The sequence below is a fragment of the Aquarana catesbeiana genome, linkage group LG04 (genome assembly GCF_042186555.1).
Source record: "Aquarana catesbeiana isolate 2022-GZ linkage group LG04, ASM4218655v1, whole genome shotgun sequence".
In the NCBI taxonomy this organism is placed as follows: domain Eukaryota; kingdom Metazoa; phylum Chordata; class Amphibia; order Anura; family Ranidae; genus Aquarana; species Aquarana catesbeiana.
This window is the reverse complement of record NC_133327.1, coordinates 36,577,700-36,594,559: the sequence shown is the minus strand read 5'-3', so window position 1 is coordinate 36,594,559 and position 16,860 is coordinate 36,577,700. Positions and strand designations below refer to the sequence as shown.

At 42.9% G+C, this 16,860-nt stretch overlaps 1 protein-coding gene across 4 annotated transcripts in view; it reads right to left on the bottom strand.

Moving 5' to 3' along the window:
* Positions 1-16,860, bottom strand: part of MAPRE3 (microtubule associated protein RP/EB family member 3) — a 169,563-nt gene that overhangs the window by 27,943 nt on the left and 124,760 nt on the right. For all 4 annotated transcript variants that reach the window (XM_073625050.1, XM_073625048.1, XM_073625051.1 and 1 more), the window contains 3 exons: positions 12,928-13,055; positions 10,967-11,112; positions 6,175-6,376 (listed from right to left, as the gene is read on the bottom strand). In XM_073625050.1, coding sequence (XP_073481151.1) covers positions 6,175-6,376; positions 10,967-11,112; positions 12,928-13,048 — 469 coding nt within the window. In that variant the 5' untranslated portion in view covers positions 13,049-13,055. The remainder of the gene's footprint in view (positions 1-6,174; positions 6,377-10,966; positions 11,113-12,927; positions 13,056-16,860) is intronic.

Genomic DNA, 16,860 nt, shown 5'->3' with positions numbered 1-16,860 from the left:
CGGTGATAGATCCCGACCAAACGGGATTCATGCCCCGTAGGTCCACAGATGTTAATCTTAGGAGACTGTTCACTAACATACATACCCAGCACCACAACACAGGGACAAGAGCAATAGCCTTATTAGATATAGAAAAGGCGTTTGATACGGTAGAATGGCCCTTTCTATGGGAGACGTTGCGTAGGATGAGATTCCCATTACTGTTTATCAAATGGCTTCAGGTGATCTATAACTGCCCCACTTCCTCGGTACGCCTGGGAAGTGGATTATCTGCTCCGTTCCGACTCTTCAGAGGAACTAGACAGGGCTGCCCTCTTTCTCCGGCATTGTTTTCTCTTGCCATAGAGCCGGTGGCTGAGGCATTGCGTACATCGCCTCACATGAAAGGGCTCCGTATTGGTTTGCTGGAGGAAAGGGTGGCCCTGTACGCAGATGATATGGTTCTCTTTCTCAACGATGCTGGCCCGTCATTACAAGGGGCATTGACAGTCCTAAATACTTTTTTTGCGGTAACTGGACTCAAGGTCAGTTGGTCAAAATCTACTCTATTCCCAATAGATCAGGCTGCCAGAGCCACATCCCCCTCAGATAGCCCATTACAATGGGTTGATACCTTTAAATACCTGGGGGTCCATGTCTCCACTCAAGCCTCGGACTTCCTTAGACTAAATTTAGACCCAGTACTTGGAGATACGAAAACAAAATTTAAGTTGTGGAGTAAATTGCCCTTATCCATTTGGGGCAGAGTTAATCTCCTCAAAATGAAAATTATTCCCAGATTCACCTACCTATTTCGCCATTCTCCGCAGTGGGTCCCTAAATCCTTTTTTAAAAAACTCAATCAACTGTTTTCCGCCTTCTTATGGGGCCCTGCCCCGCCCAGATACCGGCTGTCGACCTTGATGAGGCCAACGTCGCAAGGCGGCATGGCATTTTCAGATTGTCATAAATATTTCCTGGCCGCACAGCTGGTGACTGTGGTTTGGTGGCTAAACCCTGATAGAACTAACGCATCTACTGCGCTGGAAGCCACGGTGGTGGGTTCTTGGGAAGCCCTTCAATTTCTAATTTACAGGGGCCCCCGTGCCCCATACCCACTGACCCCCTCTATGCTTACTACCCTGCGGGCTTGGCGAATAGGCTTGAATATGGAAAAATATAAGCAGTCAGAGATTTCCCCTAACGCCCCATTATGGTTAAATCCTAATTTACCCCATATATGCAAACTCTTAGACCCACAAGTGTGGACCAAACATGGCATAAAACTTATATCGCACATAGTATCGCAGGCCTCTCTACTCCCCTTCTCTCAACTTTCCTCTCTGTACAATTTACCAAAGTATTACCAGTTTCGTTACTTCCAACTATCGCATGCATTTGCGGTACAATTTCCATGCTCATCCTGCATCCTGACCCAGTCGGAGCTGGAGAAGATGCTCAGATCTGGTTGTGCGGAGAAACCCACATCACGCATATACGCACATTTGGTCTTTGTGTCTTTGCCACCTCTAGACAGGCTTTGGTCCCGTTGGCAATGTGATATCCCCGCATTGGACAATGATGACTGGGACGATGTCTGTGACTTCCCTTTTCGGTCGTTAGTTTCCATATGGGACAGATTAGTACAGTTTAAAATTGTTCAAAGGGCTTACTTCACTCCACACAGACTTCATGTGATGAACTCTGAACACTCTTCGGAGTGCTGGAGATGTGGCACCTCACCAGGAGATTTTTCCCACATTTTCTGGCAATGCCCTAAGGTACAACAATATTGGAGTGAGGTATTCAACCTAACAAATAAAGTCGCATCAACTAATTTACCACAGTCGATAGAAGTTTGCCTACTGGGCTTGATAGAAAATCTTATCCCAACAACAGCAAAATGCACTATGATTGGGTTGTTACTATTTTATGCCAGGAAGAATATTGCAATGCAGTGGAAAAAGTCTGATCCCCCTTCATGTGCACAGTGGAAGCGGTTGGTCAATGACAGCCTACCGCTGTATAAAGACACTTACGCAAATAGGGGCTGTCTGTTGAAATTTGACAGAGTTTGGCGTAAATGGCTGGACGCAATAGACACAGCGCAGTGAGTCTTGGTTTATTGTAGATATTATGTTACAGAGACAGGTTGGAGCTCCAAGTTCTAGAATCAGTTGAGTATTATGTTTGATTTCACTGATAGAGATATTTGTAATTTAATTAATGGTCAACAATATTAGTAGGGGAGCAGTGTTGTCAACTCTGGTTTCATTGTATGACAAGCAACTCACTCTGACAAATGATTGTATTTCCTCCATTATTGTATTTGTGTAACGTAGGCACCTAAGTTGTATATGTGTTGTGTGTCCTAAAACTTGTAATAAAAACAATTAAAAAAAATATATATATATTTTGATATCTGGTAAGGAGGCCTTTCGTGTGGCATCTGCTGCTATCAAAGATATTTTTACAAACACTGGGTGTTTATTATATGAAATTTATATTTCTCTCACTATGTGAGTGTCACTCTTTTAATTTTATTCAATAATTTATATGTCAGTATTACGCTATGTTGTCACTTTATTTTTTGGGTTAATTTTCCGTGGATTCAACGCTAAATTCAATGTGAGTGAAAACTGCTATACCCCACTGTGACCGGTTCTAAAAGGCCCAGGCTGGGTTTAAGCCACCTGCCCGATTTGGCTTGCTATTCGGTAAGCATGCCATTCATCAGTTGGGAATACATTTTGCTTCATCCAATCACAGAGTGTTACTAATTGGACAGCTGAATTGTTCTGGAATTTTCTTTCTTTTTTTGGACTTTAATTAGTTTCACATCACCAAGGGTTTATTTCTCTCACAGAGTTTATCATCTATTTATGTATCATATTTAAGCGCGGCATTTCTATTTTTTTTTTTACTAAGAAGGAAGAGCTGGAAGAACATACTAATCAGGTTAAATGGCATCTTAAAGAGTCAGAGTGTCTCAGAAGTAAAGAAGGGCAGAGGTTAATCAACTTGTGAAAAGCTGTGTCTAAAATTGTCAAACAATTTTAGAATAATGTTCCTCAATGTAAAAATGCAATGACTTTAAATATATCATCATCTACAGTACATAAGATCATCAAAATATTCTGAGAATCTGGAGAAATCTCTGTGCATAACGGATATGGTCAAAACGTAATATTGGATGCCCGTGATCTAAGGGACTCTCAGATAGCACTGCCTTAAAAACAGGCTTGATTCTGGGGCATGGCCTGACACAGGAGTAGGATGCACTTCCACAAAGCTCCGTCCATTGCTCCTGCATTTAAGCTAATACTGTGACCCTGTGGCAACCTGATCGTACTTGGACCACCTGTGAAGGACACCTCATCTTGCACAGGCATGTCCCCATTGAAATCTCAGTGTCAGGGAAGTCGTCTGCGGAGTACAGCTGTAATTCTCAGGCGCAGGTGCAAACAAAAATTACACAGAACAGCCACAGATGCACAGTGAACGCACTGGAGGGCACTATGTGAAGTCTTAAAAATCAAACTTTCCATGTCATCCACATCCGCAGTCTAACGGTCAAACCGAACGGACTAATCAGACGTTGGCACAGTACATCCGTTGCTTCACGTCATTTGTTCAGGATGACTGGGTATCACTCTTACCTCAAGCTGAGATCGCTTATAACAATTCCTGTCATGCAGCTACCAAGCATTCTCTATTTTTTTCAAATTATGGCTTCCATCCCACCTTTTTGCCCGATCTTGTCCCTGAGTCTTCGGTACCAGCCGTCCAAAGCACTGTGGATTTCTTCAATCGCAACAACATGCTGTTGCAAGAGGCAGTGACCAAGGCACAGGAAGATAATAAGAGAGCCTTTGATAGAAAGGGGAGAGGGGAACTCATTCTGCAACCAGGGGAGCAGGTTTGGTTGGCTACAACCAATCTGAGACTGGCCTGTCCATCAAAGACGCTAGCTCCTAAATTTCTAGGGCCATTTCCTGTAAAGAGAAGGATTAATGATGTTTCCTACGAACTATCTTTACTGGAATCTTTCAGCATACACCCAGTGTTTCATGTGTCTTTGTTAAAGCCCGTGGTGTCCGATCCGTTCCCTAATCAGGAGTCTAGACCACCTGATGCAGTGATGGTCAATGGGGACGAGGAGTTTGAGGTAGAGGCAATTGTAGACTGCAGGAGGAGAAGGGGTCAACTGCAATACCTAATCAAATGGAGAGGTTATGGGCCGGAGGAAAACTCCTGGGAACCAGGGCAGAATGGGTTAGGAAATGTAGATTGTCTAGGGGTATTTTTAGACCCTCGATAACTCTGCATAAGGTGTACCTTGCAATCCCCACAGGCCTGTGAGATTAGCCCATTGATAAATGATAATGATAAAAAACAATGACATAGTCTCTCCGAGCAAATCTAAACAATTTATTCTGACTCAATGAATATAAAGGGGGCTTTCAGAAAGCACAGCCCCCTGAACATTATTCAATATTATCCAATCAGATATTCATTACAACGTCATTTCTGAGAAATAACGTGCTTTACAAGAAATGTGAAGTAACTTATGAGAGACAAATCTAGAAGGAAAGATAACAAGAACAATGAACAGTACATGCAGCTGTCTGTAAAATAGAGTATAGGATAAAACACAAAATGGAAACTGAATATTGTAAAATGGATGTGGTTAAGCTAAATATGCCTTCACTTGCTAGCTGCACCAGATCCAAGTCTCCGGGCTCCCGGCCTACCCATCAAATTTTATTTACAGTACGGTGAGATACTTACCCCTAAACTGCTAGCTCTTTATAACTATGCCTTTGAATCCTTTGAATTACCTCCCTCTATGAGGGAGGCGATTATAGTTTTGATACCCAAGCCAGGAAAGGACCTGGGACAACCCGCTTCTTACCGCATTATTTCCCTTTTACAGGTCGATATCAAGAGCCTAGCTAGGGTTCTTGCTCTCCGCCTCAACCAACTTATCTTGATTCTGGTACATGCAAACCAGGCAGGTTTCATGTCATTGCGTAACACCTTGTTTAATCTAAGAAGACTGTACATTAACTTGCAAGCCCCACATGAGGGTGGTAGTGACTCTGGTTACAGCTAAAGCATTTGACTCGGTGGTCGATATCAAGAGCCTAGCTAGGGTAATTGCTCTCCGCCTCAACCAACTTATCTTGATTCTGGTACATGCAAACCAGGCAGGTTTCATGTCATTGCGTAACACCTTGTTTAATCTAAGAAGACTGTACATTAACTTGCAAGCCCCACATGAGGGTGGTAGTGACTCTGGTTACGGCTAAAGCATTTGACTCTGTGGAGTGGAGGTATTTGTGGAAATGCTTGGAGTGCAATGGATCTGGGCCTAAGATTATCAAATGGATCCAATTATTGTATCAGGACTCGCAGGCCAAGGTGGTGGCCAACGGATGGCCCTCCCCGGTGTTTCATCTCGCGAGAGGTACGAGACAGGGCTGTCCGTTATTCCCATTGCTATATGCATTGGCAGCGGAACCCCTTGCTATTTCTATACAGGAGAATCCAGAGATCCACGGGTGGCTTGACTGAAAAAATCAGTATGTATGCTGATGACACCTTGTTGTACTTGGCTGACTCAGGTCCCTCTCTCCAAAATGCATTACGGACCATAGAACAATTTGGATCGTTTTCTGGGCTTAAGATCAACTGAAAAAAGTCACAATTCCTACCTCTTGATAGCTTCCCACCATGTGAGGTCCAGGCCCATCTCCCATTACAAAGAGTGTCTCTCATTAAATACCTAGAAGTACATGTATCAAGGATCCCAGCCAGATTACATCTCCCTCAATGTGGAACTTCTCTTTAACCTAATTAAATCCGAAATACAATTTTGGGCTCGCCTACCCCTGGGTTTCTGAGGACGTATTATTCTAATAAAAATGATACTACTACCTAAAATATTGTATATTCTTTGGCACACCCCCAGAGAGCAGAGATTTCTTATCAGAAAAGCCAGCAGCATGCCCTGCAAACTACGCACCAAAGAGGCTATATATATATATATATATATATATATATATATATATATATATAAAAATTTTTTTAACAAAAATGTTACAATTGAAAACAGAAACAAAAATAACAGTTTATTCTTAAAAAAATAATAATGTGTATAAACACATCAGCAGCAGATAAATATAATCATACCTGCTGTGCCGATTGGTTTCTTGGGCTTGTTGAAGATCTGGTCTCCTGGGTTAGGTGGGGGCGCTACATCTTGTCCTTGTCTGGCCAATAGGGGGTCGTAATCCTTCCCATCATAATTTGCATCAAATAATTTCTTAAACCACTGGATGAATTCAAAGTTGTCCTGGAACTTTCCTTTCACTAGTTTCTCTACTGGAATAATCTGCAGAGAGGTAGAGATTATTTGTGTCTGTACTGGGATGGAGTCTGACATTGACACATCACAGCAAAGGATCCAGGTAATACAGTAGGTGAATGATCCAAAAATTAGCTGAAAGTGTATCTAAAGCCAAAACCATTTTATTAGCTTGCACAGAGTAGAAAACATTTAGGACCTCTGTTAGGGTTCAATTGCTGTCTGTATGCTTACTGGGAAGATTGGCCTGCTCTAATTGTTGTGGCAACTACTGAAAAGTGGAGGGAAAATAAAAAATTTTGAGTTGTCACTAAAACAGAAAAAGATGAGAAATCCTCCAATCAGGATACATGTTCCAATGACAACTGCCCAAGCCATTTTGGAGAGGTTTCTTCTTACTTCCAATTTTGTCTATAAGGCAGGAAGACAAGAGAAATCTCTCAAATAGGATACAGAAGGAAACAAAAACAGCAGAGGTGTTTAAAGTGGAACTTCTCTTCTTCCTCTGGAGGAGGCAGAAGGTGGTCATTCTTCCAGGATTGGGCAGCACTAACTTAATGACTTATGAGTGCATCTTAGTCCTGGAATACTTTGAGCCCAGCTTTCGAAATGACACGACCCCTAGGGGGCAACAGACTGGGCTCATAGAAAATAGGCAGAATTATATGACTGTTCTGCTCAAATGCTTGAGCTGAACCAAGGAAGAAGTTGAGGACAGCATAAGGATATGTAGAACTTCAACTTTTTTTTAACACAGGGTGGGGTAGGGGTAGACTTAAAAAAAAAAAAAAAAAGAAACTTGAGTTCCACTTTAACCATTTAACCAACACTCTCCAAAGTTAAAAAAAATATATATATATTTTTTACATTAATATGTGTCCACGGAAGGTTTCTTACCTTGATGCATTCTATTTAGTGTGCAGTTCCCCCCTCACCCCAATACTTACCTAAGTCCGATCTCATTCCAGCAATGTGCACAAGAGCCTAGGCTCTCCCGGGTCTCTCTCTCATGACTGGCTGAGATGCAGCAGTGGGAGCCAGCTCCCGCTCCTGTCAATCACAGCCAGTGCCAGTGAGGTGGGACCCGGGGGGCGGGGCTGAGCCGTGCTCTCTGTATTTTACGGACACAGAGAGCCGGCTCGGAAGCTAGTATGCACAAGTGTCCCCATGGCAAGCGGCTTGGTATGGTGGCACTCTACAAAGGGGAGGGGCCTAGAGCGTCTGCGTGGGACCTGAGAAGAGGAGGATCGGGGGTCTACCCTGCACAAAACAGGTAAGTATAACATGTTTGTTTGTTTGTTTTTTCATTTTTCCTTTACAATCACTTAAATTCCAGACTTATGGTATAAAGCACATTGATCATGTTCAAAAAGTAAAGAACACTCCAATAGCAAAATACCATTTAATACATTATATGGCCAGAAGTTTCTGGACACCTGACCATCACACCTCTATGAGCTGGTTAGACATCCCATTCCAAAACCATGGAAAATTATATAGCGCTGCTCCCCCCTTGTGGCTAGATCAGCTTCCACTCTTCTGGGAAGACTTTCCATGAGATTTTGGATTGTGTCTGTGAACATATTTGCCCATTCAGCCAAGAGAACATTTGGGGGGTTGGGTACGGATGTTGGATGAGAAGACCTGGCTTGCAATCATTGTTCCGATTCATCCAAATAGTGTCCAGTAGGGTTGAGGTCTGGGCTCTGTGCAGGCCACTTCCTCCACACCATATTATGTCTTTATGGAGCTGGCTTTGTGCTGGAACTGAACAGGTACTTTCCCAAACTGTAGCCAGAAGGTTGGAAAAGCATGAAGGTCTAAAATGTCTTTGTATGCTGTAACATTAACCGTACTCTTCGCTGGAAACACCTGAACATAATGTGGAGAGCAAGTTTATTTACATATACCATTTTAGCGCACATATATATTTTTTAGTGCATAATGGCAAAATAGGGGGAGTCAATAATGTGTCCTTAAGTTCCGTTTGTGGATGAAATGTGAATAGGGGGCGAGTAGAAAATCAATAGAGTAGAGGGTGGGCAAAAAGTACCATTAACCAATATGGCAAAAAGCGAGCTTCCTGTTCTGTGGCAAGCCGATTGGTTAAGCAATTTTCAGTAAGGGCAAATACCTAAAGTAAGATAGCGCCTTAAGCTTCCTGAAGACGCATGAATGGATGCGAAATGCATCGAGACTTCTGGGTAACGCTGACGTCACGTCCTGTCCCGGACCCGTGCGAGAACGAGACTTGCAACGCACACCGGTTCCTATACACGGAACGGTGAGCACAGGCCCTAAGTAGATCCCTGGAAGGACTCAGTGCCGGTCTATAGGCACCATACTTGTGAGTGCAATATTTTATATATATTTTTAACTGAATAAAGTACAAGAATGTTACATAGTTAATGTTGTGCAATGATGGCCATTTCCTATGAGTTTTTAAGATACCCACTAAATGGAAATACCATGGAATGATTATTGGGATACCGGTTGGAAAATCCAGATATACTCTGATACATTCTGATGAGGAGTGGCTGATCCAGACTTTTTTAATATTGATCTCTGGTGAGTGCTCATTTTGAAAGGTGGTGGTGCGTCACGGATTGGTAGACATTTAAACACAGCATCGCCCATTTTTGAAGAAGAGCATGGTGACTTTCTTTAATCTATACATATATATTTTTTCTCTATATACTTTTTGGATACACTGAATTTTCTGTTCTTTTTTTTTGTTTTTTCCAGCATATACAGTATCTCACAAAAGTGAGTACACCCCTCACATTTTTGTTAATATTTTATTATATCTTTTCATGTGACAACACTGAAGAAATTACACTTTTCTACAATGTAAAGCAGTGAAGGTACAGCTTGTATAACAGTGTAAATTTGCTGTCCCCTCAAAATAACTCAACACACAGTCATTAATGTCTAAACCGCTGGCAACAAAAGTGAGGTCACCCCTAAGTGAAAATGTCCAAATTGGGCCCAATTAGCCATTTTCCCTCCCCGGTGTCATGTGACTCAAGGTGTTACAAGGTCTCGGGTGTGAATGGGGAGCAGGTGTGTTAAATTTGGTGTTATCACTCTCACTCTTTCATACTGGACAATGGCACCTCATGGCAAAAAACTCTCTGAGGATCTGAAAAAAAGAATTGTTGCTCTGCATAAAGATGGCCTAGGCTATAAGAAGATTGTCAAGACCCTGAAACTGAAGCTGCAGCACGGTGGCCAAGACCATACAGTGGTTTAACAGGACAGGTTCCACTCAGAATAGGCCTCGCCATGGTCGACCAAAAAAGTTGAGTGCACATGCTCAGCGTCAAATCCAGAGGTTGTCTTTGGTAAATAGACGTATGAGTGCTGCCAGCATTGCTGCAGAGGTTGAAGGGGTGGGGGGTCAGCCTGTCAGTGCTCAGATCATATGCCGCACACTGCATCAAATTGGTCTGTATGGCTGTCATCCCAGTAGGAAGCCTCTTCTAAAGATGTTGCACAAGAAACCCCTTGGTCTCATCAGACCATGTCCTGTGGTCTGATGAGACCAAGATAAACTTATTTGGTTCAGATGGTGTTAAGCGTGTGTGGCGGCAACCAGGTATGGAGTACAAAGACAAGTATGTCTTGCCTACAGTCAAGCATGGTGGTGGGAGTGTCATGGTCTGGGGCTGCATGAGTGCTGCCGGCACTAGGGAGCTACAGTTCATTGAGGGAACCATGAATGCCAACATGTACTGTGACATACTGAAGCAGAGCATGATCCCCTCCCTTCAGACACTGGCCTCAGGGCAGTATTCCAACATGATAACGACCCCAAACACACCTCCAAGATGACCACTGCCTTGCTAAAGAAGCTAAGGGTAAAGGTGATGGACTGGCCAAACAAGTCTCCAGACCTAAACACTATTGAGTCTCTAACATCCACCACCTCCGTGATGTCGTCATGGCGGAGTGAAAGAGGACTCCAGTGGCAACCTGTGAAGCTCTGCAGAACTCCATGCCCAAGAGGATTAAGGCAGTGCTGGAAAATAATGGTGGACACAAAAAATATTGACACTTTGGGCCCAATTTGGACATTTTCACTTACATTGTAGCAAAGCGTCATTTCTTCAGTGTTGTCATACGAAAAGATAAAATAAAATATTTACAAAAATGTGAGGGGTGTACTCACTTTTGTGAGATACTGTATATTTCACAGCTTTTTTCATGGCTTACATTTTTATTTTATACTATTTTATTATTACCAAATTCACACTAAAGGATGTAAATTAATATTCACTGTTCAAGGCTTTTTTGGGTGGTATTTGGTTAAAGGTTGGTCATCCACTAAAATTAACGTATTGCATATCCCATACCATTGGTAGGGAATTTATGATTGCAGCAGACCTAGCACACAAATTTAAAGAAACAGACTCATTTATTAGTTCATTTAATTTTGCGCCGGTGACACAAACCCACACATAATGTGGAGAGCTGTCTACATAAGTTTGGCAATACAGTAGCTGTGATGGTCAGGTATCCACAAAACCTTGGTAATACATTCTACCATAAAACACTGTGACCACTGCAAATTAAGTAAATATACGGTCCCCCACACACTGGACACAGCAAACTTACTTTGTCTACACCCATCTTCTTGAAGCCAGCCTGTAAGACTTTGAAGTTGTGGATGTATTCATGTTCCAGCTTGGCCTGAAATTTCACTTTTTTCAGTAAGATACAGCCGGGGAAGAGCATGTCCATAAACTGACAGTACGCTGCACCTGTAAAGAGAGGACAACTGCTACAGAACCACTTTATTGCCTTTACCCTCCTAAATACTAATTCAGTCCAAACACTGAGAATTCTAGTAAGATCTTGTATAGCACTGATTATTTGTCCTTTCTACTTGATTATTATCTTCACTTACATGTCTGTCCTACTCTATTAGACCTGTCTAGTCTCTCATTAGAGGCCCCTTTCACTTCATTAGTGCCATAAAGAATAGGGCCCTTATGTTGAAGAATGGTCTATTTAAATCACATTTAAAAGTGGAACCTAGCACACATTCTCTGCTATTATAGCAATTCCATCTAAAAAGTGTTATCTTCGGTATAGGTGGAGCCCAGTGGGTTGTTTTAGTCTTTGGAGTCTTCTGTGTAGTCATTAGTCCAAAAGTGAGATCCCTCAGTCATAATTTTGGCTCTGTTCCTGTCAACCTGGGAGTCCTGAATGTCCATCCATCTTTGTGTGTTCCAGCTACCACTGGTACATTCTCCATAACAGTAAAAAATAAATAGAAATCCAGCACAGATGGTGGTCATCAGATAACAAATCACCAGGTGTGCAACTCTAACACGAGGAAGTAAAGCCCTGCCTCTACCAAGATGGCTGCCTCCACCCAGACATGCAATGCAGAACCAGGCATGGTAAGTCATTAATGGTGGGAAGATCAGCTGTTCTTTGCCCTCTGCTTAGCCTTTTTGGGCACACCTTCCACAACAAGCGAACCTTAAGAGACTTTTGGTATATGAAGCTTCAACTAGATTCCCATTAGAAGTATTTTAACAGGGACATCGGCATCTAAAATTTTTGGAAGTGTCCAATAGACATAAAATGACAGGCTGCAGTGCTGGAACAGCAGGGAGTTAAGAGACATGGAGAGGTGGGTTTAAGAACCCTTCTACTGCAGGAGATTGGCCTTTTGGAATTTTAATAATGCTGAAAGGGTCTCTTTAATGAAGTCCTTTTTTAAAGAAAAATTCTGGGTGTGGATATTGGTCCAGCTTGGACCAATGTAAATATCTACATACCATACCTGTGGGATCTCTCCAGAAGCTGGAAATCACTGTCCGCTACTCCAGTGATTACCTCTAGCTTCCATTTCCTGTGTCGAGCGGCTTCTCTGCTGCTGCATTCTCAACAAAGGAGTTTGGCTAATTGGCTTGGGTGCCATTAAGAGATCACTTTGTATCTTCTCAAAGAATGCCAAACGTTCTATGACTGGACTTGTCCAATCAGAGAATATTTTTTATTCAATGAGTAAATGCAAACCAATCTCTGAATGGCGCAAATGCCCAGCAGCTGACCTCCTTTGTTCAAAATGTAGCAGAGCAGGAGCTCTGCACGGGACATGGAAGCAAGTGGAGATCAGGGAGATTCATCAACTTTATTTGTCTTGTTTACCATTATCACCAAAAGTGGAAGCAAAAGGAAAACCTGAATTTTGGTTGTCCCAAAGAAGTAATATAGGGGAAATTTTCCAATGTAGATACTAGCTCTGGTAATCCTGGTGACAACCAGGGTTCCCTTTCTTTGGAGGGATTTCATCTTACTTCCTGTGTTGGCTATGGGACTGGAAGTGAAGGGAAATCTCCCCTATGGGACACAGAGAGCAAAAATAAAATTGACAGGAGTTATAACCCTATCTTATTCTATTTAAATTGAAAAAAAAAAAGGTTTTGCATTTAGTTCTACTTTAAAACAAGTACAGATATCTAATAACAAGTGGCTCTTATGTCTTTGACAAACCTTATAATGCTACTTTTGTCTGTGACTACCTTTCACCAAAGCAAAAGAAAATATGGCTTCTGTCCTACCTGAGCACAGCTGCTCTATTTTGGTGTAGCTGAGTTGTAAAGAGTCGTTGACCCATGCCAGCATGTCATGACGACTCAGGTTCTCGCTGGTCACAGAGGTGGAATAAACATTGACCGCCATCCCCCAGCTGAAATATAAAAGTGTTATCATTAGTGGTGATATGGGCTGTTCATCCTTGAGACTAATCAATAACACAATTCTTGTTGCACAGTGTTACATTAATAACTTCCTGAAAGCACCAAACGTATCCCTTATAACTGACCATAGCTTTGCCCTTCACTGCAAAAATAACCTTGAGGTCCGATGAAACACAATGACTATTACATGATCTGAAGAAGGGCCCACGCATGCGGAGTCCATTCACTTGTTTGCAATTTACTTACCAATGGTAAACACTAAAATATCAGTTTTGGATAGACTGGCCCCTTTAAAGTTCGCAGCAGGAAGGATATGTCTTAGGTAGGAGAGATGAGGGAAGCTAAGACAAATGATATAGAGGATGTGCTGAAAACAGCAAATCAGTTTTCAGAGATAGATGCTGTTAGTTTTGATGCAGAACTCACGTAAGGGACAGCAATGCCCTCCCTGACACACTAACACCCCCTGTAACTATAGCACTAACCCTCCCTGTAACTCTAACACTAACCATCAAACTCTGCTACCTGTACACTACCCCTCCTGTAAACGAAACAATTACCTGCCCTGAAACTTCAACCCTAGTCCTCTCAGTAACCTCAATACTTACCCTCCCAGTAACCTAACTCTCCCTGTAACCTCAACACGAACCCCTCCTGTATACGAAACACTTATTTGCCCTGAAACTTTAACACTAACCTTCCCTGTAACCTCAACACTAACCTTCCCTGTAACCTCAACACTAACCCTCCCTGTAACCTCAACTCTAACCCTCCCAGTAACCTCAACACTAACCCTCCCTGTAACCTCAGCACTAACCCTCCCTGTAACCTCAACACTAACCCTCCCTGTAACTTCAACACTAACCCTCCCAGTAACCTCAGCACTAACCCTCCCAGTAACCTCAACACTAACCCTCCCTGTAACCTCAACACTAACCCTCCCTGTAACCTCACCACTAACCCTCCCTGTAACCTCAACACTAACCCTCCCTGTAACCTCAACACTAACCCTCCCTGTAATCTTAGCACTAACCCTCCCAGTAACCTCAACACTAACCCTCCCAGTAACCTCAGCACTAACCCTCCCAGTAAAGTCAACACTAACCCTCCCTGTAATCAACACTAAACCTCCCAGTAACCTCAACACTAGCCCTCCCAGTAGCCTCAACACTAGCCCTCCCTGTAACCTCAACACTACCCCCCCAGTAACCTCAACACTAACCATCCCAGTAACCCCAAAACTAACCCTCCCAGTAACCTCAACACTAACTCTCCCTATAACCTCAACACTAATCCTCCCAGTAAAGTCAACACTAACCCTCCCTGTAATCAACACTAAACCTCCCAGTAACCTCAACACTAACCCTCCCTGTAACCTCAACACTAACCCTCCCTGTAACCTCAACACTAACCCTCCCTGTAACCTCAACACTAACCCTCCCTGTAACTTCAACACTAACCCTCCCTGTAACCTCACCACTAACCCTCCCTGTAACCTCAACACTAACCCTCCCTGTAACCTCAACACTAACCCTCCCTGTAATCTCAACACTAACCCTCCCAGTAACCTCAGCATTAACCCTCCCAGTAACCTCAGCACTAACCCTCCCAGTAACCTCAGCACTAACCCTCCCAGTAAAGTCAACACTAACCCTCCCTGTAATCAACACTAAACCTCCCAGTAACCTCAACACTAGCCCTCCCAGTAACCTCAACACTAGCCCTCCCTGTAACCTCAACACTAACCCTCCCAGTAACCTCAACACTAACCATCCCAGTAACCTCAAAACTAACCCTCCCAGTAACCTCAACACTAACTCTCCCTATAACCTCAACACTAATCCTCCCAGTAAAGTCAACACTAACCCTCCCTGTAATCAACACTAAACCTCCCAGTAACCTAAACACTAGCCCTCCCAGTAACCCTCATATTAGCCCTATCTGTAAACATGAAAACTATCTGCAACCCTAATACTAACCCTTCATGTAATTCCAACTCTAATCTTTCCTGGAAACACAACACCAACCCATCCTCTAATTCCAACATTAACCCTCCCTGTAAACCTAAAACTTACCTGTCCTGCAATTTCAACACTAACCCTCCCTGTAAACCCCAACAATAAACCCCCCTGTAACCGACACATTTACCTACCTTGTAACCCCAACACTAATCTACATTGAAACCCCAACAGTAACCCTTCCTTTAACCTCAACACCTATCTTCCCTGTACACTCTACACTAATCCTCCCTGTAACCCTAACACTAAATCTCCCTTTAATAAACTGAATCCCTTAGCACAAGAAATTTCCATTGTTAAAGTAAATTTGGTTACTTAACTACTTTGCGCTCACACTATAGCCGAAAGATGGCTACAGCGCTGCCTTAAAATGCCAGGAGGGCGTACATGGACGTAATCCCGTTTTCGCGCTGTCCGTGACATGCTCTGTGATCGCTGAGTTCTTGGGACTCGGCTGCTCACAGATCGGGTAAAGGGCCAATCACAGTGGGCCCTTTACCACGTGATCAGCTGTCAGACAATGACAGTTGATTACAGATGAAAACAGAAGCCGGTTATCGGCTTATTTTTTCCTCACGCTGTCAGCGGGAAGAAAAGAAGAAAGTCGTTACCGGCTTCTGTTAGAGGGACATTGGTCCCACACAGTGCAGATCAGTGCTGCTAATCAGTGCCCACCAGTGCCATCTATCAGTGTCCATCAGTACTCCTAATCAGTGCCCATCAGTGCCTCATCATCAGTGTCACTTATCAGTGCTGCCTATTAGTGTCGCCTACCAGTACATATCAGTGCCACCACTCTGTGCTGCCTATCAGTTCCCATCAGTGCCATCCATCAGTGCAGCCTCATCAGTGCCCACCAGTGCCGCCTCATCAGTGCCCATCAGTGCTGCCTCATCAGTGCCACCTCATCAGTACAGTCTATCAGTGCAGCCTATCAGTGCTCATTAGCGCACATCAATGAAGGAGAAATAGTACCTGTTTGCAAAATTGTATAACAAAATATGAAAAACATTTTTTTTCAACATTTTCGGTCTTAGTGGTGATTAAATAACAACAAAAGAAAGCTCTATTTGTGTGAAAAAAATGATAAAAATGTCATATAGGTATAGTGTTGCATGACTGCGCAATTGTCATTCAAAGTGTGAGAGCGGTCCTGGGTAGGAAGGGGGTATAAGTGCCCAGTAAGCAAGTGGTAATGCAATAACTTGCATTACTCACTTTATAACTTGACAGGGGCTCCTTAACCCCCTATACAGCCTCACTGATACAAGTGAATCTTTTGCGTCTCTGGCAAATACCATTCTGTGTGTAGTAGAAGACTATACTTCCAATCAAAGTCTGGAGTATGATCCCTGTACACACAGTGGCAGCAGAAAAAAAAAATGTCTGCTTAATTTGAAAGACAATGGGTCACCATACACACTACAATAACTTTTTTCAGTGCAACACATGTAAATGCATGTAAGCGCACTGCAACGTGCATAAATGTAAGAATCTAAAAAGTCTGTTGACGTTTTCTTTAAAAAATTGTATATCAGCGCAACGCAGAGCACGTTAAAATGCAACGCTGCATGCCACTTCCTGTACGTTTACCTGCACTCAATGCACACATTGCAATGTGAATGGACTGTTATTAGTAGCTAAGGACAACAGCTCTACTTTTGGTTTGTTGTTTGGTGAATCAGCCCCAACATGCCAGAAATCACATTTGTCTCACTGGTTTGGAGTTCCTGTGAGTACAGTTTGTGGTTTCAACATCTCCACCATCTGTTTCTTC